Raw genomic sequence first — 22,770 nt, 5'->3', positions numbered from 1 at the left:
AGAAATGACGGTGATAAACGAACCGTCATCATGAGATTCATCAACAGAAAACACAAAACAGCACTGTTAAAACAAGGAAGAAAACTGAAAGGGACAAACGTATTCATCAATGAACATCTCACCAAACGGAATGCCGACATCGCCAGGAAAGCACGCTTCTTGAAGAAACAGGGAAAAATCCAGCACACATGGACTTCAAACTGTAAAATATTCATCAAACTGAACGGATCACCAGAACAAGCAAAAGTCATGGCAATAAGGAACATCGAGGAGCTGGACAAATATGAACAATAGTGTTTTTTAAAGCGAGGATCTGGACAAATATGACCAATAAGGTATGAGGACACAAACACATCACAACACCATGACACAGACCAGAGGAACCTATTCATCTACTACCTATTCATCTACATCTGGAGACAAGAAGGATATAACTCAAAGGATTGCTGATCATGGAAAAGTAGAACTGAGAACATTTAAATACACAGACCACAATGTACTGGACTTGGAGCACGATATAGACCCGGACAATAATTTCTTCTCAAATATCAATGACAGTTGTTGCTATTATACAGATGAACAGTTTAATCGGATCATTAAAACGGATAATAAATTATCAATAATCCATTTCAACAGCAGAAGTCTATATGCAAACTTTAACAACATTAAAGAATATTTAAGTCAGTTTAAAAAAATATTTAACATAATTGCTATATCAGAAACATGGATCAATGAAGATAAAGGAATGGATTTTGAACTGGATGGATATGAATTTAATTGTGTAAACAGAAAAAATAAGAGTGGAGGAGGAGTGGCTGTGTATGTGGATAAGAACATGGATTATAAAATAGTAGACAATATGACAACTGTGATTGATAACTTATTAGAATGTATAACTATTGAAATATGAAGAAAAAAGCAAAAATGTATTAGTCAGCTGTATATATAGAGCACCAGGATCTAGTATTGAAACATTCACTGACTGTATGGGAAAAATGTTCTCAAAAACTAATCAAAAAACTGTGTTCATTTGTGGTGACTTAAATATTGATCTGCTCAATCCAAATAAGCATAAAATAACAGATGAATTTATCAGTATAATGTACAGTATGAGTTTATATCCAAAAATCACCAGGCCAAGCAGAATTACATCCCATAGTGCCACCTTAATTGATAATATATTCAGCAATGATATTGAGAATAACACTGTGAGTGGATTATTAATCAATGACATTAGTGATCATCTACCAGTTTTCATCGTTTATAATAGAAACCATCGGCGGAATCAGCCAGAGGAGAAAATAAAATACAGGCGAGTGCGGACAGAGGAAAACATGAACACACTAAAGAAGGATTTACAGGAGCAAAACTGGGAAAAGGTATACAGTGAAAGTGATGTTGATAGTGCATATGAAACTTTTTACAAATATTTACATCATTATATGATAAAAATTGTCCAATTAAACAAGACTACAGAAAACAAAAAATCCAAGCTCGACCATGGATGACGAAAGGGTTACGAAATGCATGTAATAAGAAAAATACACTGTATAGAGAATTCATAAAACTAAAGACTAAAGAGGCAGAAAATAGATATAAGAAATACAAAGATAGATTAACTAATATTATACGGGTATGTAGGAAGGAATATTATAGTAACATATTATATAATAACAAAAACAATATTAAAGGAATATGGGATATATTAAATAGCATTATCAAAAATGGTAATAAAAAACAGAGTTACCCTCAGTATTTCATTGATAATAATGTCAAGAAGGAAAATAAGGATGAAGTAGTCAATGGTTTTAATAATTTTTTTGTAAATATTGGACCAAGCTTGGCAGAAAAAATTCCCGATTCCCAACCTGAGGATTGGGATAATAATCTCATAGAAAGAAATCCCTGTTCAATGTTCCTCACAGCAGTGGATGGAAATGAAATTATAGACATTGTGAATAATTGTAAATATAAAACATCTACCGATTTAAATGAAATTGATATGGTGGTGGTAAAACAGGTCATTGAATGGATTGTAGAACCATTAACATACATCTGTAACTTATCATTTCAAACCGGTAAATTTCCCAATCAAATGAAAATAGCTAAGGTTGTGCCGCTGTATAAGACTGGGGATAGACACTACTTCACAAATTATAGACCTGTTTCTTTGCTTCCACAATTTTCCAAATTATTAGAAAAGTTATTCAATAATAGATTAGACAAATTCATAAATAAACATAAATTACTTACTGATAGTCAATATGGATTCAGAGCACATAGTTCAACATCACTTGCATTAATAGAATCAGTTGAGGAGATTACAAACGCCATAGACCACAAATTACATTCAGTTGGAATATTTATAGACCTTAAAAAGGCTTTTGATACAATTAATCATGACATATTAATCAATAAACTTGAACAGTATGGGATTAGGGGGTTGGTGTTGCACTGGGTGAGAAGCTACTTAAGTAACAGAAAACAGTTTGTGAAGTTGGGGGAATATACATCATCATGCTTGGACAATGCTTGTGGCGTCCCACAGGGGTCAGTATTGGGTCCAAAACTGTTTCTAATTTATATAAATGATATTGTCAATGTTTCCAAAATATTAAATTAGTATTATTTGCAGATGACACAAGCATTTTTTGTTCAGGGGGGGATTTGCAGGAGTTACTGAGGAGGATCAGTATAGAAATGGGAAAATTGAAAATATGGTTTGACAGAAACAAATTATCATTAAACTTAAGTAAAACAAAATACATGTTATTTGGCTATTGTAATACAGACATACAGGTTCAGTTACAAGTCGAGGGGGTAGATATTGAAAGGGTACATGAAAATAAGTTTCTGGGGGTGATAATAGATGATAAGATAAACTGGAAGACTCATATAAAACATATACAAAGTAAACTGTCAAGAAGCATTTCAGTTCTAAACAAAGCGAAACATATTCTGGACCACAACTCACTCCGCATTCTTTACTGCTCACTGGTTTTACCATATTTACAGTACTGTGCAGAGGTATGGGGTAATACTTATAAAGGTACAACACAATCACTATCAGTAATGCAGAAAAGAGCTATAAGAATTATTCATAATACTGGCTATAGAGATCATACAAATCCACTATTTTTACAATCCAAATTCTTAAAATTCACAGACTTGGTTCATTTTCAAACAGTACAAATTGTGTATAAAGCAATAAACAATTTACTTCCAGCAAATATTAAAAATATGTTTTTTAACAGATCAGGGGATTACAGTCTGAGGGGGAAATTTAATTTAAAGCATCAGTGGGCACGAACAACATTAAAAGGTTTCTGTATTTCTGTCTGTGGGGTGAGGATGTGGAACAGATTGGGAGTGGGGCTCAAGCAATGTCCAAGCATGAACCAGTTCAAACAGCGGTACAAAAATATGTTTTTTTCTGGGTATAGGGAGGAGGAAGGGTAATGAGGGTTAGGGTGTTTTTGTTTTTTGCTTCGGCTTGTAAATATATAGTATTTTGTATGTAAGTAGGTATGTGTAGGTGTATATTTATGTTTGTGTATATATATGTGTATATATGTGTATGTATATGTGTATGTATGTTGATGTGTGTATGTATATATGTATATGTGTATGTGTATATATATGTATATATATATTGATATTGGTTTAGGTGTGTAGGAATCTATGTGTATATGTGGCAAAGGGTATTACTGGTTATGGGGAAGAAGGGGTAGGGATAAATAAGCTGATGCTTCACCCTACCCCTTTTCGGACATGTTGGGTACACAGTAGGAACTTTTTTGTTGTTGATCTATCTTGTAATTGTTGTTGTATCAAATGTTCGAAATAAACAGTTTTCATTTTCATTTTTTCATTTTCATTTTCATTTTTCATTTTCAAACCTGTGAGACACATAGAAGTGGACATGGTTCGAAAAATTAAGCTGGTCTTCAGTGAAAATTTTAACAGCTGATGAGAGATTTTGAGGTGATTCTGTCGCTTTAAGGACTTTTCACGGTGCGAGACGTCGCGCAGCGCTCTCAGGCGGCGTCATCAGCCTGTTTCAAGCTTAAAACCTCCACATTTCAGGCTTTATTGATCCAGGACGTCGTGAGAGAACAGAGAAGTTTCAGAAGAAGTCGGTTTCAGCATTTTATCCGGATATTCCACTGTTAAAGGAGATTTTTTTAATGAAAGACGTGCGGGCGGATTGCAGCGTTGGCTCGCAGCCGCCGCGACGCTCTGCCACAGGAAAAACACCTCTGTTGGAAGCCTTGAGGACAAGTTGGAACATCTCCAGCTGATAAACAATTTCTCATATACTCACTCCACTGAAAGCCATCAAAAGCCGCATGGATTTTACAAATGGTTATCAACACGGAGGTGTTTTTCCTGTGCCACCGCGCCGCGTCGGCTGCGTCCCGACGCGCGGACCCGTCCGCACGTCTTTCATTAAAAAAAATCTCCTTTAACAGTGGAATATCCGGATAAAATGCTGAAACCGACTTCTTCTGAAACTTCTCTGTTCTCTCACGACGTCCTGTATCAATAGAGCCTGAAATGTGGAGGTTTTAAGCTTGAAACAGGCTGATGACGCTGCCTGAGAGCGCTGCGCGACGTCTCGCACCGTGAAAAGTCCTTAAAGCGACAGAATCACCTCAAAATCTCTCATCAGCTGTTAAAATTTTCACTGAAAACCAGCTTAATTTTTCGAACCATGTCCACTTCGATGTGTCTCACAGGTTTAGAAAAAATTTTGATCAAACAAAGCGCCAGTCTCTCAGCAACTTCTCAGAAAAAGGAATTCCGACGAGGGGCTGGACGACTCCTCCCACAAGGAGTGCTCACAGGCGAATGACGTCACCGGCAGGCATGGAAAAACTCACGCATGCGCACGAGGGTGCAAGCATGTCTGACGTAAAAACATACGAATGAAATCCATATAGTTTTTGAAAAAAATAAAAAGGACCTATACTTTACGGACAGCCCTCGTATATATATATATATATATATATATATATATATATATATATATATATATATATACACACACACACACACACACACACAAGGTCTGTGATGAAAAAAGCCGTCCTTTTTGTTTTTTTTTTTCAAAAAATAAATGGATTTGATTCATATGTTTTTACGTCAGACATGCTTGAACCCTCGTGCGCATGCGTGAGTTTTTCCATGCGTGTCGGTGATGTCATTCGCCTGTGGGCAGGCCTCGAGTGAGGAGTGCTCCACCCCGCCCGTCGGAATCTCTTTGAATAGCTGCTGCAGATGGCGCGCGTTGCTTTATCAACATTTTTTCTGGACCTGAGAGGGATATCCGAGTGGACACTATTGGAGAAATTAAACTGGTTTTCGGTGAAAAGGTTAACGGCTGATGAGAGATTATGGGGTGTTTCTGTCGCTGTAAGGACTTCCCACGGAGCGGGACGTCGTGCAGCGTTTCCAGGCGCCGTCGTCGGCCTGGTTCGACCTGAAAGCATTCTAATTTAAGTCTTAATTCACCCAGGACATCGTGAGAGAACAGAGAAGATTCAGAAGAGGCCGGCATGAGGACTTTATGCAGACATTCCACTGTTTAAGGACATTTTGTAATGAAAGACATGCGCGCAAATTCGCCGAGTCGTTTCCGTGACGACTCGGCAAATCTGTGTGCGCCACGACAGGAAAAACACCTCCGTGTTGAAAACCATTTGTAAAATTCAGGCGGCTTTTGATGGCTTTCAACAAGTGAGTAACTGAGAAATTGTTTAACAGCTTGGGCATGTTCCAACTTGCCCGTTAAGGTTTCCAACGGAGGTGTTTTTCCTGTCGCGACCCCCCGCGGTCGGGTCCGGCCCGACATGTGACTCTGCCCGCACGTTCTTTCATTACAAAATGTCCGTTAACAATGGAATGTCCGAATAACCTCCTCATGCCGACTTCTTCTGCAAGTTCTCTGTTCTCTGAAGACTTCCTGGGTCAACAGAGCCTGAAATGTGGAAGTTTTCAACTTGAAACGGTGAGACGCTGCCGCCTCAAAGCGCAGATCGCCGTCAGGCGCCGTGGGCCATCCTTAAAGCGACACTACCAGACCAAAATCTCTAATCAGCCTTTAAAATTTTTACCGAAAACCAGCTGAATTTATCGAATGGTGTCCACTCAGTTGTGCTTTACAGTTTCGAAAAAATTTTGATCAAACAAAGCAGCAGTCTCTGAGCCATTAATAAACAATGAAAAAACGACGAGAGGGTGGGCCACTCCTCACTCAAAGACTGCCCACAGGCGAATGACGTAACCGACAGGCATGAAAAAACTCTCGCATGCCCACGAGGGTTCAAGCATGTCTGATGTAATCACACGTGATTCAAATCCATATGGTTTTTGAAAAAAATAAGGTCCGTTACTTTTATCACAGACCTCGTATATATATATATATATATATATATATATATATACGTAGAGAGAGAGAGAGAGAGAGAGAGAGACAGAGACACAGACTATTACTTGCTGAAGAAGCCAAAAGAATTGACCTTTAATTATAATATAACAGCAAAGTTCTACAAATTATTTCACAAGTACATGTCAGTATCACAAACCGCTGTAGCGATAGCACATGGAAAAGAAGAAGACAGCAGCATGACAAATAGGGTTGGGTATCGAGAACCGGTTCTTTTGGAGAATCGTTAAGAAATGGTTCGATCCACCGACATTAATCGCCTTTTTGCTTAACAATTCCCTTATCGGTCCTTCAGAGCGACCGTTGTTTTTGAGGGTGCTTGTCTGGAAAATTATAATTTCTCTACGCTGATTGTAGGCCCTGCAGCAGGTATGTAATCAACCGCTTTTATAACGGCTCTGCTTTGAAGCTTGAACCAACAAAGCAGTGTTCTGACCCGCTGCTTCGTTGGTTCTCTGTTTCGATGCTTTTCAGAGACGGCAAGTCTGCTTCTTAACCCCTCTCAAAGCCTTCTAAAGATGTCAATCATGAGTCACTTTTGTGTGGATTAAAGTCACTAACTGGGACAAGAATCATCCTCTGTTCCGTTTGTATCGTTCCAAGCTCTGTGCCGCTCTCTGCCAAGTCAAGTTAGAGTCCGGCCGGAATTAATAACTTCAAAGCGAATTGCCGTTTTAAATCAAATGACACCTCATTCGAAACACTGTAATACAAACAAACTACAATCGACTAAAATGTTTTTTTCCTCCCAAAATGAGACATCCTGTGCTCTTGAATTACATTGATGTTGACTTGCGGCGCAGCCCACTGAGTTCATCTCAGAGGTATGGAGTGACATTCATGCCATTAATGTCTGAAAGGAAATGCTTTTGACAAAAACTACAGATTTTATTTCTATTTATCAAGGATCAAGGATCCACCATGTAGATTTTATTTAAGTCCAGAGATCAAGGATCCGGTGACCAATTTCTTATTTATTTACTTTAAGACTCAAAATGTTGAGACAGAAAACCTGTAAAGCCTACTTTTAGTACACAGAACATTCACAAGGGAATCGATAAGGAATCGGCTCAATAAGCGGAATCGATAATGGCATCGATATTGATAAAATCTTATCAATACACATCCCTAATGGCAAGTATCAAAGCTTTCAACAAGTCAACAAAACGCAATTTAACTCTCTCTCTCTCTCTCTCTCTCTCTCTCTCTCTCTCTCAAAGGGACACTTGGAGGTGGCTAGTTGTTCCTTTGACTCCACTATGTGTGTGACTGATGTCATATGAAGCACTGTTTCATGACACAGTTAGGTTCACTGAATGCACGGTTCAAGCATTGTTTGAAGAAGGAAAAAGTCACTATTCTTGTCAGAAGTATATTAACTTTATTGATAACCTGTACATTATGTAGAGAGATTCCACATACTAGGATGCTACAGGTATGTAAATTCTGTGTCCGTTTTATATTTGTTTTAGGTTTTTTTGTTTGATTGTTTAATAGAGGGACAGAGTGGAATTTAACCCCGTGTCACTGTCAGACACATGAGAACATGTACTGTTTCACAAAGGAAAAACTTACCGGGTGAACTGACAAATGTAGTCCTGTAAAATACTTTCTTCCCAATGTTGTAACTTTTTGTGGTGCACTGAAAATTCTGCTACCCACATTAGCTGGCAGCAGAATCTGATAGAAATGTTCCGCCCCTACGTACTATGCTGAGCAAATAAATGTGCATGTGATGATTTTAAAATCACAAAACAACAAAAATTTCACTGAAAAACGAGGGCGTCTATGACTTATTTGTGCCAAACTGGGCAAACATCATTAAAATATTTTTGCCTGAATCTTTACTCTGGGCAAAGCCCAGTGTTGACGGCAGCTGAGACTGAGGCGGTACGAAATTTTAATGAGGAAGTCATCTGACATTTCTACATGCAGGAAAAACCTTGATAGATATATATATACACACACACCTATCTGTCCATCTAGAGAGCGAGAGAGCGTGCACTTATTGTAGCAAGTTGATCATAAGCACATAATTTGTTAATCATGTTCGAAATATTTGTGTGTTTAACTATTGTTTTGTTATTTTGCTTTCTTTATTTGTTTTGGTATTAAGCAGTTATTTTACTTAAGGATTGTATTCTTAGTTTAACTCTCTGGGGTCCGAGGGCATTTTTTTGGACAGTTCACTTGCCTGGCATAAATGTTTTATTATTGCTGTTAACAGCTCTCCCTACATCCCACAATCAAGTTTTATGTCTCTTTTTTTCAGGACAACCTGTGCTTTCAGAATATATATATATATGCTTTTGTTGTGTTTTATAAGTGTAATAAAGGTTTACAATCAAAAATAAGAAAGAAAAAAGTAAAGTGGAAAATAATTTTCCACAAACATTTATTCAAAACACACAGCAAACTATAATAAACAACTGTTTTGACACTTTATAAAGGTAATTTGAGGACTTGTGTGAAAGAATGTCCAACAAAAAGGTTCAAACAATAAACACAAATGCACATTTTGAACAATATATACAAAATGGTCTATGTGAGGAGCGGCCCTCACATGCAAGCTAGTGGAACAATCCTGATAGTTACACACTCTTTGTTTGAGAACATGAGATTGTCATCAGAGGCGCTCCGTCTGCTTTCATTGATCACTGTGCATAATGGCACAGGGCGCACTGGATGTACTCATTGGAGCACCCAGGGGGCTATTCAGACAGGCCAGCTAGTAACATATCACTCCTGAAAATGATCTTTGGCTTTTCATGTGAGGTAAATCTGTCCTACGATTGGATTTTGGAAAACCATGTGACGATGAACCAATTCTGATTGGACACTCACATTGCGCACGTCATCACACAGGTTCTATGAGGAGTACAAAGATGGCCAATGGCTGGCTTGAAAGTCCGCGGAGTTAACTTTTCAGCAAAAAAAACAAAAAGTAAGTTTCTATCTCATGTCATTAAAATGCTATTTCCAATTTAGTAAAGCTTGGTCTTAGCCGTCATGTACGACGGCGTTGGCCCCAGAGGGTTAATGTTCTTTTAGTCTGTTATTTGTTGGAATGTGTATGTCAAACTGGATTTACCCGGTTTTACCACTCAGAAAAAGAGATTCAGGTTACAATATAAATCATATGTCCTGTTATGCACAGGTCATGGACAGGGGGGCGGGACCTTCCCTGAATGCCCACAGGGACCAATAACGGAAGGATTTTGTGAAATAAGGCCCCCCTTTGTTACGCCCATGTTGTGCTTTATAAAAACTGTTTGCATCCATTGTTCGGGGTTCAGAACGGATGGATCTCCTGCATGAAAGTTCTTCAGAATCCAGGCCTGACTTCCACTGTGACTTTGAATAAATTTAAAGTGTGAAACAGTTTGAGTTTGTACTTTGTACTTTTTGAGGGACAGCATTACATTAAGAGCTGGGGAAAAGTAACAATCGAGTTTGGTCGCACTTTTAAATCTATGTAGCATGATTGCTCCACACTGACAACAAAATAGTTGCAGGAGATTCCACAAGAAGTCATTATTTTACCAAACTGGACTGCACAGATAAAATAAGCTAAGTGCACATCTCGGGCCGCGCGGTGCATTATGGGTACGCTAAATTTTTCGACTACCAATCCACAAGCTATGACAACAGAAAGCAGTGAGGAGTGCTGTGATTTGGATCATTTCAACCACTGGAAAGTTGACGATTTAAAGCGTTTTTGTCAGCTCCGTGGACTGCCTGTTACAACCAGGACAACGTATGGCAGTGGACAGAAATGGAGAGCTGGCTGTGCTTGCGTGTGTTGCATCATTACAGAAACTACCGTTAGTGCCGACAAAGGAGGAAGAGAGCGCTGCTGTCAAAAATGATCAGTCCTTGTTGATAGTTGGAGACAAATTTCTGACCCCTTGAAGGCAACTAACTGACAGATGGTTAGATGAAGTGCAGAGTCTGAAACTGTGGATACTGCAGAATATTTGCTAAGCAGGGATGAGAAATCGCTACTCCGCCAGCTTCGTAATCACTACAAGGAAGGTGGGTCTCACATATAACCTCTTTTGGCATTTGTTTTGATAAGATGACAGACATACAATGATACGTGCATGCATGCAGTTCATTTATAGAACATGTCAATTTTACAATATTACGCACCATGTCATTCATGGCGCGACATTACAGTCATAAGCCGATGCACGAAAATGGCATCATCAGCCACATTATAAACAGTTTCAGGATACTGACAAAATAAATGTGTGCAAGAAACTTACAATTTTAGTCCATCTTTTATGTCCGTCTGGATCTTTCTTTTCTGTGGGGAAATTGTGTAGAATGAACCGAGGTTTACAACCACATTTCTTCTTTCCATCTTTGGGTGGACTCGGCGGAGCTTTGCAATCGTGTGTTTTCAGCCATCTTTCAAGCCTATGAATTCCGTTCAAGCATTTGAAAACAGCACAATGCGTACCTGTCATTGCACTTGTATGCATCGATTAAGGCTTAAAGCCTTTGAAACAATCCCTGTAAAAGCCTTAACTTTTACAGTCCGCTAACGCTACTGTATACGAAATTCAATGAGAGCAGTGTGAGTTTGGTAGTTGGAATTTTTGCCCCCGTTTGACCCACGCATGCGCAGATGCGTTGTGCACTTCGCTTATTCACAAACACCTACAGCCCCCCCGCCCCCAACTTATGACATTCTTTCATCTTGAACCAGTGTAAATAATGTGCTCCAAACCCTTTCAAACGTGATATTTCCTTTAAGAGAAATGCAGTTCAATGGATTTTTCCCCCTAAAATCCAGCTTGTTTGGGTGGAAATCCACTGCAGATCAGGAGTCAGACCACCCCGTCTCACACCAGGAATCATTCCATAATTAAAGTCACATGTCTTGATAATTCTGCTGTTTCACAAGAACAACTGAACTTTATGACCATGTTTGCTTTTATGACTTGAGTTGATGACACTCAATTGGCTGATTAATCACTGAAAAGCAGGTGTACTTAATAAAAGGGCTGAGTGTCTTACATTCATTCATCTGATTAAGTTCTTCGTATCCTTTCTTTAAACACTTGGACACACATATGATCACAAAAAACACAACAAAACAAAACACAAAAAAACACACACAACACAAAAAATGGTAACCCTGCACAAAGACACAGTCCTTCTCACATGCAGATCTATTATCACATTTGGTTGGTAATCAACCACAGTCTGAGATATGCAAACCAGCAATAATTGTGTTAAAGTAATTTGTGCCATGATGAGGAGAGGGGCCCTCCTCTCCTCGCTGTTATACATGCAAAGCTCAGCTCCTCGTCAAGAGCTTCTGTCCAGTCCGGCTTCTGTTACACACGATATAATAGCAATGCTCTCTGCTTTGTGCCCACTCTGGTTCTTTTAAATACCCTTTATATGCCAACCCTCTCTTATTTCATCTCCACTTCTTCTATCAGTGCTCATCTTTTAAAAGAATTTTTAATTCAAATGCTGATTTCCCTAAGTTTTTCTCTCTTGCGCCTCAGCTCATTCCATGATGTACATCTGATTTACTGTGGATCTTTCAATCAATTTTAAAGTGTTACTGGAGCCAATATTCACTAAAAATAACATTACATTTCCACATGAAATATACAGTACATCATATGAAATACACTAATTTTGAGTTAGAAGACTCGGCAAATCTATCAAATACAGTCTGTGAGATGTCCTCACTGCTTCCCGCCAATTAAAACTTTCATCTTTTAAAATGTTAAAATCGAGTTTGACATAAGAGACAGGAATACTTTTAAGTTGACTAAAAGCATATCTGCAGAAAGCAGTCTAGACACATCCAATGTTTACCAAATTCCCTGAGGGTATTTTGGTTGTGTCCTGTATGACCTGTGTTATTGGTCTAAAATCCAAAACACACAATAGTGCAGCTGATAAATGTAAGAATCATTTAGTTGATGATACAATCCCCAAATTTGGTATGAATACTTCTGAAAAGACCTTTCCTTAAAAAAAACATTAGCCACATGAAATTTTCATTTTTAATTTTGTGATGGAATAATGTTTAAGTCATTGTTTCATCAGTTCAACTGTACATTCTGGAAGTTTCCAGTCTTCATTCACACAGAAAGTTTCTCTGTGAAGCCAAACTGTTATGGATGAGGAGCAACAGTAGCTGGAACTGAATTAAGAACAATCCTGGCAAACACCTTCCCCAGCACAGAGAGCAGTGTGATTCACTTTAAAAATGTGAATGACCAAAGCTGAACATTTTCACTTCTAAAACTCACAGTCACTTGGATGAGCAACCAAAAATCTAGTTGGCGTAAACGTCCAGATAGCTTCTACCTGTATGACCAAAAACCTTCAAACTATATCCTGTCTACTGCCACCCACTGTTTCAGAAAATATCAAAATTAAGAATAAGTCTAGAAGATGTCTAGAAACTTCCTACTTTTAAACTCTGATAAGACTGAAATGATGGTTCTTGGTCCAGTGAGACATCTGCATCAATTTGACCAGTTAACGCTCAGCCTCGGCTCGTGTGTCATACATCACACTGACAAAGTGAGGAACCTTGGGGTAATTTTTGATCCTTCATTGTCCTTTGGCCTCCAAATTAGAAATATTACTAGGACTGCTTTCTTCCACCTGCGAAATATAGCGAAGATTTGTCCCATCCTGTCTATGGCTGATGCTGAGACCCTGATCCATGCATTTATCTCTTCTAGATTGGACTACTGCAATGTTCTATTTTCTGGTTTACCGAAGTCTAGCATTAGGGGTCTCCAATTGGTTCAACATGCTACAGCCAGACGTTTGACACAAAGCAGAAAGTTCGACCACATTACACCCATTTTGGCATCCCTTCACTGGCTTCCTGTCCCAGTGAGATCAGATTTTAAGGTTCTGCTACTAACCTATAAAATTATTCATGGACTGGCACCTCCCTACCTAGCTGACCTAATTAAACCTTACGTACCGGCCCGGGCTTTACCTTCTCAGGGTGCAGGACTACTTTGTGTCCCTAAGGTGAATAAGAAGTCTGCAGGTCACAGAGCTTTCTCTTATCGTGCCCCTGTTCTGTGGAATGATCTCCCTGCGTCAATAAAAGAGTCAGATTCTGTGGAGACTTTCAAGTCCAGACTTAAGACGCACTTATTTTCCCTTTCCTATGGCTAGCATACTGGTACATTATTGTTTTACACTTTTTACTCTTTTAATTCATTTTATTAGTAATTGGAGCGGGCCGCGGCCTCGGCTTTACCTAAATTCTGGGTCTTTTAGTGATGTTTAGGGCTAGTGGAGGGTGATCACCTTAGTATTTCTCTGTTTTTCTTGTTGTTTAATGCTGACAAATTATACAGTATTTCTTGTCTTTCTGATGCCTGCCTGATTCTGTTTTTTCTCTCTGTTTAAGGTGCAGCTCCATCCAGAGATGGGCGTTGTGTTCGTGTTGGCGATCCTCCTGTCCTGTGCGCCAATAGCATTTCTTGTATATTCGTCCGTGAATTGTTCTGTGAATTGTTCTGTAATTTATGTTTGTAGCATGGCCCAAGCAGAGGGTCACCCCTTTGAGTCTGGTCTGCTTGAGGTTTCTTCCTCAGAGGGAGTTTTTCCTTACCACTGTTGCTCTGGGGGTTGGTAAGGTTAGACCTTACCTGTGTGAAGCGCTTTGAGGCAACTCTGTTGTGATTTGGCGCTATATAAGTGAAAATAAATTGAAGAAAAAAAAAAAAGCAGTACAAATGTACATAAACCCAAATAAAGGTCTAATCAAAGCTTCATGAGTGCTTTACACTGTAAATGTAACAATGTTACACATACAGTATATCAAAATACACAAAACTATGGAAATTTCAAGCAACACATTTATGACTAATGCATAGGAAAGAAAACCAGAGAACAAAACAAAGAGGATTCAACAAGAGGCTTTGTCACAGCATACTTTGAGTTCAAATCATAGCTCACAACAGGCTCATCACCAAGACAAAACAGGGAGAAAGGGACAAGAGAGTGAGCAGAGAGTGGAGAGACATTTTATGAATAGAGTAAGATAGAGTGATCAAGAGGGTGCAATTGAATCTGTGAGGGTGTGAGAGAAAGAAAGAGGAAAATGGAGATGGAGGTGGAGCAGAGGAAGAAACTGCCTCTGCACAATAGGTCCAGACATGAATGCTCCTCCACACTTGTTTCCACACATCCCCTTCAATTTCAACTCTCTAATGGAACTGGCGACTCCCCACCCACTCATACAGTGCACCAAAAAACTGCATGCACATACACATTGTGGATGACGAGCACACATGAACAGAAACACGCAACTATTCATAAACATTTTACAATAGCGCACGCGCGCGCACACACAATTTTCAAGCACATGCATGGATAAAGTGGAGCATGCACACACTCACAGACACACGAACAAAATCTGAGACTCACAGTACAAAAGCACTTGAGAACACGTATGATGGCATCATATGGTCCTCCTGGACACGTGCACACTGCAGAGTGTGCAAACGGTGCACGTTGTTCCTGTGCAGTCCCGTGTGTGTGTGGGCAGATATATGTGAAGGTCTTTAAATCACGGAAGCTGCTACTTTGCTGTGTGTATCCATTTGTCAAAGGCACATGGTTTTCCCAATGTTGGCGTTGGTGCACGCCGTCAATCATGTGACTGCGCTGCATCGATGTGGATGAGGAGTGCCAGACAAGGTCACAGATAAGGGCCATTCCTTTGGAGGCCCATCGCTCTCTGCTTCCTACAGCTCGGGCATAAATTACTCCCACACCATCAGCCACACAAACTGATCTATTAACACCCTCCCTGAAGGTTTTCAATACAAACCCCCATTTTTCTTTTTAAAAAGCCTGATTCGAGCAGGGCTGCCAGGTTTGCATGAGAAAATATGTATATGTATTGAGACTGAATAGGCAATGGATTTTTTTTTTCTTTTTTTTGCAAATCTCAACAGAATTAAATAGCCGCATCGAGAGGAAAGAAGAAGTGAATTGGAAGCAGCACCCTCTGCATCTAGATTTAAACACTGCCTTAGGTGACATCAGTCAAATGTCTAAAAACACTCCCAAAGTGACAGGAGTTTATCTCTGTCAGTCACACCTGCCAGTCACTGAGCTGCAGGTGGAGGGTGGAGGTGGGGAAGTGATGCTAATGCACAGCTGTGTTTGCATCAACAGATGGGGGGAGGTTTTATGTGTGTGGGTGTAAGGCATCAGGGATTCATCAGGTTCTGCCTCTGTCATGGCTGCCAGAGGCGTGTTCGGCTGGTGGTCTGTCCAATTGTTATGTGCCCAACAAGCACTAAGATTTCAGTCTCAAATCTGAGTTTTTGACATTTTTAACTGTATAGTACTGTATACAGCTGCTTTTAATTATTTAACACTCAAAATGTGTACACTGCGTACATGAGTTTGATTACTATTAATAGACTAATGTAAGAGTGTTTGAATTTACCACAGTGAACAAACATAAAACTGAATGGCTGGAACTGTCATGGAGAATATGGGAAAGAGAATGTGAGGACCCCCCCCCCCCCCCCAAAAAAAAGAGAAAGAGAAACTAAATTGATCACGGCGCTTTAAACGAAATGCGCCTGGAGGCACAGCTGGAGCAGTGTGTGTCTGCATCTTTGAGTTCCAGGACTCGGCGCTGGGATGGAGCTCATAGCACCTGAGTCCTGGAGAAACTGGAAACAGAAGCTGTGGACAGCTGTGCGCACATCGGTGGACCCACCTGCTCTGGTTCCTTGTCCAGAACAAAAGAAGGATAATTTCCTTCGTCAGAATCCACACTGTCTGTCAACACGCTACGCTCGCCGTCTTACTCCAATTAAAAAAAAAAACTCTGGTGTGCTGTGGTCACTGCTCTATCACTATATTACTTTACTAAGCCATATATATTGATTTATAACAGAAAGGGGGAATAAATATAAGTGTAAAGATGATTGAATATATCAGAGCAGTAAATTGATCAGTCCGTGTGAACACGCATTGACTCACCATGTCTGGTTATTTGCGCCAGCTGCAGCTGATCCACAATGTGAATTCTGCCTTCCAGAACAGCTCTTTATATGATCATCTGAATCATCTACCGGTTGCTACATGTACATAAGGGCTGGATTGTCATTCCTACACTCAGTTTATATTTAATAAAAAATAAGCACACACAGGAGCTGCCACTGCGTTCAAGTACCATCGGAAATTACACAACTTTTTTGTTGTTTCAAATTCAGCAGTTGCTTGTGGCAAAATAATTAATTGTATCCACACAAAAGATTCATTTTGGCCTGTATAAGGTGCCTGAGCCCATTGTAGTTGACCCCCCCACCCAGATTTTAAAAAAATGCAAGCAAACAGGCTTGGATTTTCCAAAAACGGACTGATCAATTTACTGCTCTGATATATTCAATCATCTTTACACTTACATTTATTCCCCCTTTTGACAGTTTTTTATTATAAATCAATATATATGGCTTAGTGACGTAATACAGTGATAGAGCAGTGACCACAGCACACCAGAGGGTTCTGATGATGAAGGAGATGATCCCTCTTTTGTTCTGGACAAGGAACCAGAGCAGCTGGGTCCACCGACGTGTGCACAGATCTCCACAGTTTCTGTTTGCAGTTTCTCCAGGACTCAGGCGCTATGAGCTCCATCCCAGCGCAGAGTCCTGGAACTCAGACATGCAGACACAGACTGGTCCAGCTCTGGCCCCAAGCGTTTCGTTTAAAGCGTCGTGATCACCGTTAACTTCAGTTTCGTTTTGTTCCTCTTTCATCCCTTTTGCGCTCTTGGTTCATAGGCTGTTCGGTGATGAAGCTCGTTCGTCCACCTTTTCTCAATTAATTGCGACTTTTTACTTTTTCCCTTCGTTCAGGAATCTTTGTATGCCATGAGACTGGGCCATTAAGTTGAGGGAAGGAGCTCATCAGTTGAGGCAACTGGTTCCAAGGAAAACCTGCACCATCTTAAATTGGTAGGCCAGATGATCCTCAGTTCAAATTCCCATCAGACCGAGGTGGGGGGAGAGAATCACCAAGCTCCCTTGGGCAAGGCCATGAATCCTGACTTTGCCCCTGGTGTACGAATAAGGGCCCTGCCACCTTGACGATTTTGCCGGCCTAAGTTGACGTATGAAAAATGCCCTGGATATGCTGGATATGTCAGATAAATTATGCAGCTTTCACACTATGACTATTTAGCCAGTGTATGCTGACAGCCCAGTTTCCACAGAGCGGTTTGAGTCATTACTCCAGTTAAGTCTGGCTAGGTTTGTGTTTCCACTGCCGGCAGAACCCTTTTGTTTGGCAGGTGGAACACAAAAATATTGACGAACACATCATAAAGCGCAGGAATGCTGTTGCGTGGCCCTGCCCCTCCACACAGAGGCCAAACAGAGTAATTTAACAATTGTCAAAATTAATTAAATTTAATTTTTGTTTTGGTAGATCATGGGATTTATTTTCATGGTGTGCAGAATGTTGAAGAATCGACTGATGTCTGTGATAAACTCTGACGTGAATGAATGAGGTGCTGTGATTCTTTCAACTTTTAAAATAAGTTAAATGTCATGTTGTGGAGCTTGTGTGGGTTCAGGCTGAGAAATGAACCAGGAGCAGACAAACAGAGGGACGTCTTTAAAAATGCTATGTTTCTTCAGCACAACAAGGAAATCAAGTATTTTCAGATCTCATTTTCCAAAATAAGGACGCTTTATGTGGACAAGTTATCGCGATGTGATGATGAATTCGACTGAAATGAACAGGTAATATTAACCCCTTAACGCCCGAATTTATTTAGCTGTATATAAAAAAATGTTTTGTGTGTTTTTGCCTTTAAGTAGATGGTAAATAATGTTGAGATTATTAATTTCACTTTTGCACAAAAACTAGATAGTAATATTGGGTATTCTGGTAATGACTTTATGTTATAATGTTATAATAATAATAATGATGGTATGTTGCAAATTTGCGATAACGGGCATACAGGTCAATTTGGTAAGTTGCATATTTGAGTCAGAGATTGTAGCATATATGCGATGATGGGCGTTAAGGGGTTAAGACTTTATATTTACTCAGTGTATGAATGGTTTTAATATTTGAAACAGTCTAAACTGTCTGCATGAGGACTGCAGCTTTCAGTTGTTGAATGGACATATTTTGGACATAGTTGTTGAATGGACATATTTTGACTTATGAGTAACTTGAAAGAAACATGTGTCAACAGTTGCATAAAGCCTCAGTCCCACAGGGCCATGAATAATGAGCCACATATGGATTTTCCAGAAATTTCAATGATTATTTAAATAATGATCCATGTATAAATCTACCACGTGTCCGCTATGAAGAAGCCTCTATGTGCCTCTAAGTACCTCGCATGTGCCAGTAATCAGCCTCTAATCAGCCACGACTGACCTGTCATTTGAGCCGCATCCAGCCTCGAATGGCTCGTGTCTCCACATATGATCTATGTCAAGCCACATATGATCCATGTAGTGCCATGTAACGCGACACTGGTGCATGATTAGGAATGGGGTGGGCCATCCCTCCAGCCCTCCCACACTTGATCCCTTTAAAGTGTGGGTTTTCAATTCACAGCATCCATTCAAGAGGTTGTCACATTTTTTTAAATGCAGTCCAAAAAAAGACATTCCTGCACAGTCTAGCCTGTGTGCATATTCATGCGCCAAGCTGCAGTTCACCTGTGTTCCAGAGTCATTAAATGTGCCTCTCACTGGCTTTATTTCTTCCGCGGCTCACCAGTGATCCAACTTTTAATTTTGTGTTCGTCCATCACTGTCTCCAAAATCGCTCTTTTGCGTGCTTGCGTTCTGTGTAAATGCTTGTCTTGAGTGCGAGTCATTACGTCAGTGCACACACGCAGCAGAGCTCATCTGATCCATTATAACAAGATGTTAAATCTATCATAAACATACTTTTACAGCTGCTTATAAAGAAGGAATGAACATGCAACTGTTTTACCAAGTTATTACAATGAAAACATACAAATACTTAACATTTAGGCTTTTCTAAATATGTTCTCCACCTCAGCGCACGAGACAGAGAGCGAAAAAAGCGGTCCAGATGAAACAGTCCTCTGTGATTCCAAAAGTGATTAGAGGTGTTTTCAACAGCCAAGCTCTGACAGAAAATGATTAATCCGCTACAAAATAATGATTTTATATACAGCGTCCGGCAAACAAAGCAGGTGGGATTGGAGTGTATAAGTGGGCTGAGCCTGTCCAAAATAGCCTGTCCTGTCCTCGTAGCTGCCAGGTGCTTGGATTATGGCCTTTTAACAGCCTTATCCTCACTACAAACATGCCTCTAAAATCCTTGTTTGTTCTCATAGTACCTTGTACACAAACTACCCCATGTTGTTGTTGCTAAATTTTGAACTTCTTGAAATTTAGTGCCACACTCAGAGATGAGCCTCGTTAGCTAAATATTCTGCCTTTAAGAGCCTCTCAGAGCCACTATTCTCCCACGATTGTTGAATAACTGGACTTGTACAAAAAAAACAAAAAACATGCTACGTGGCTCATTATTCATCCTTCACTTGTGTAAGCCTGCAACTTATGGCTCGTATATGCAGGACGTATGAGCCATACCCTAGCATATGTCAAAAATATTGTGCACGCCGAAAATTTTTTATGCACTTACGACGTTTATCAGCGTGCTTCAACGTGCTCTTAACTTATGTAAAACTTATCCCTATATTATTAGACGTACGCCAACGTATGCCAACGTTTTTAATATGGTCAGCATACGCTGGTTAAATCTTCAAAGTGTGACAGGGCCATGACAGGGGTATAAGAGCCTTGAATGGCAGCACCCTGACACTGGTGTGTGAGTGAGTGTGTGAAAGCGTGAATGTGCAGCATCATTGTAAAGAGCTTTGAACATCTATATCTGATGGGAAAGTGCTATATAAATGTAGTCAACTTACAGGAACACAAAAGTTTACAAAATGTCAATTGATTTGCAGACTTACCTGTTTGTGCATTTCAATATTGAGCCCGTAGGACATCTCATAGTACTGAAATGAATAAATGAGAAAAATAAGATTACTCAGCTGCCAGTAAGTCACCAAAATGTTGAGAACAGCCTCCTGGATACAAGGTTAAATACATCAAATACTGTATTTTTTCAACAAATACTTTTTTTCTCCTTTTTGAACTCATGTCAGAAAAAAGAAGTGGCACTACTAAGGGAAACCCTTAAGATTGAACCCACACAGAGGTGACTTCATTTGGGGGAAAAAAAAAAAACAACAACTAATTTTCCATGTGATTTGCTATTCCATCCACACTAAGCTGCCATTGTTACATCTCTGCATGGCAGCAGTAAACATAGGGTACTCTCTACAGTCCAGTGTGTCTCAGAGTTTTGATTCAACTTTAATCAATTTTGGTGCAATGACTGATGGTCTGTGAAGGACAAACTGCATTCATTGTTTGAAAAAAAATCTGTTAAAAGACAAGGACATGGCCCAAGATCAGAATGTTGGTAATATGGGAAAAACGAATAATCAGTTTTGAGGAGCTCGGTCACTCGGGAGGAGCTCGGAGTCGAGCCGCTGCTCCTCCACGTCGAAAGGAGTCAGCTGAGGTGGCTCGGGCATCTTTTCCTGATGCCCCCTGGACACCTCGCTGGAGAGGTGTTCCGGGCACGTCCCACTGGGAGGAGGGCCCAGCGAAGACCCAGGACACGCTGGAGGGACTACATCTCTCGGCTGGCTTGGGAACGCCTTGGGGTTCCCAAGCCAGGTGTGTGGATGTGTGTGTGGATCGGGAGGTCTGGGCGGCTTTACTTGAGCTGCTGCCCCCGCGACCCAACTCCGGATAAAGCGGAAGAAAATGGATGGATGGATGGACGGTTTTGAGGAAACTGTTAAACTGTTAACATTTGTTACTATGAAACACTGTTATGAAGTTATATCTTAGCTTTGTAGTGGTCACGTGACCAGGTTTACAGCCAAAATTACTTAAACATGGTGACAAAATTGTGTGTTTATCAAGGTTAAGGTGTTTCAATTTTTGATTTATTGTCAAGGCCACACACATGTATTGTGGTATCACTAAATCACAAAAAATGATTTGTATTTGCATGAACCAACGTCAAATATGGAAAGCGCAGGTTTAGTTTATGGTGTTACTTTGTAGTCACTCAATAGCATTATTGAACAAAATATTTTGAAAAACAATGATACCGGGGTCACCGTCTGAATGGTCCCCCTTGAGAATCAGTCCGCCCTGCCTTCACTGCGCATGCATCATTTTGGAACATCAGCAGTGTCATTTCTGAGTGTCAGCAGCGATTCACAGGTTATCGCCTCATTTCTGCTTAAAACTGCACTCCAGTCATCATCTATCTCAACAACAGATATCTGAAGACAACAGATATCAGACGTGGTGCTGCGCCTACGCAATTTCAGAGCGTCAGTAGTGATTCACCAATTATCACCGCACTTCTGCTTAAAACAGCCTTGTTTCTGCTTAAAACCGACTTCAGAATGATTTAAGAGGTTTTAATTTGTCACCTGATGGTTAATGATCACATTATTCCCTTTGATCACTTTGGGTGTAGCGAGTCAGATTTAAAGTCAGTCTCAGATGCATGCACAGTGAGAGCAGAGTGGACCAAGTTTTAGAGGTGACTGTCCGGTCGGCGACACCAACTCAAACAGATGCAACGCACGTTTTCTGTGATCACCAGTGTATAATGTCAATAATAATGAGCAAAAAAGTCTTTATGCTTAATTCTTAAGGGTGGAATGTTACATCATGTATCATGATAATCGCATATTGGACCTTGTATCGAATCACATTATTTTTTTGAAAAAGTACAGTGCATCCTGAAAGTATCCACACCGCTTTACTTTTTCCACATTTTCGTTATTCCAAAATGGATGAAATTAATGTTTTTCCCCTCAAAATCCTACATCTCTTTGTCCGTCAGTCTGATGAGGACTTGTCATCCATCAGGTTGAGTGGGTTGAGTCGCATGTGTCCGCAAGTGGCTGCACAGGCCTACAACTAAGAAATCACATGTACATAAGTATTCACAGCCTTTGCCATGAAGCCCAAAATTGAGCTCATGTACATCTTGTTTCCACTGATCATCCATGAAATGTTTTTACACCTTAACTGCAGTCCACCTGGGTAAATTCAGTTGACTGGACATGATTTGGAAAGACATACCCTTGCCTACATATAAGGTCCCACAGCTGACAGTGCATGTCAGAGCACAAACCAAGCATGAGGGTGTGAATACTTGTGTACATGTGATTTCTTAGTTTTTTTTTT

At 40.0% G+C, this 22,770-nt stretch overlaps 1 protein-coding gene across 2 annotated transcripts in view; it reads right to left on the bottom strand.

Annotated features, from left to right (window-relative positions):
- The window catches only part of tle5 (TLE family member 5, transcriptional modulator), a 127,965-nt gene that overhangs the window by 13,568 nt on the left and 91,627 nt on the right, over positions 1-22,770 (bottom strand). For both annotated transcript variants that reach the window (XM_034179773.1, XM_034179772.1), the window contains exon 4: positions 20,457-20,501. In XM_034179773.1, coding sequence (XP_034035664.1) covers positions 20,457-20,501 — 45 coding nt within the window. The remainder of the gene's footprint in view (positions 1-20,456; positions 20,502-22,770) is intronic.

Source organism: Thalassophryne amazonica, chromosome 10 (genome assembly GCF_902500255.1).
Source record: "Thalassophryne amazonica chromosome 10, fThaAma1.1, whole genome shotgun sequence".
Lineage (NCBI taxonomy): Eukaryota > Metazoa > Chordata > Actinopteri > Batrachoidiformes > Batrachoididae > Thalassophryne > Thalassophryne amazonica.
This window is presented reverse-complemented; position numbering and strand designations above follow the sequence as displayed.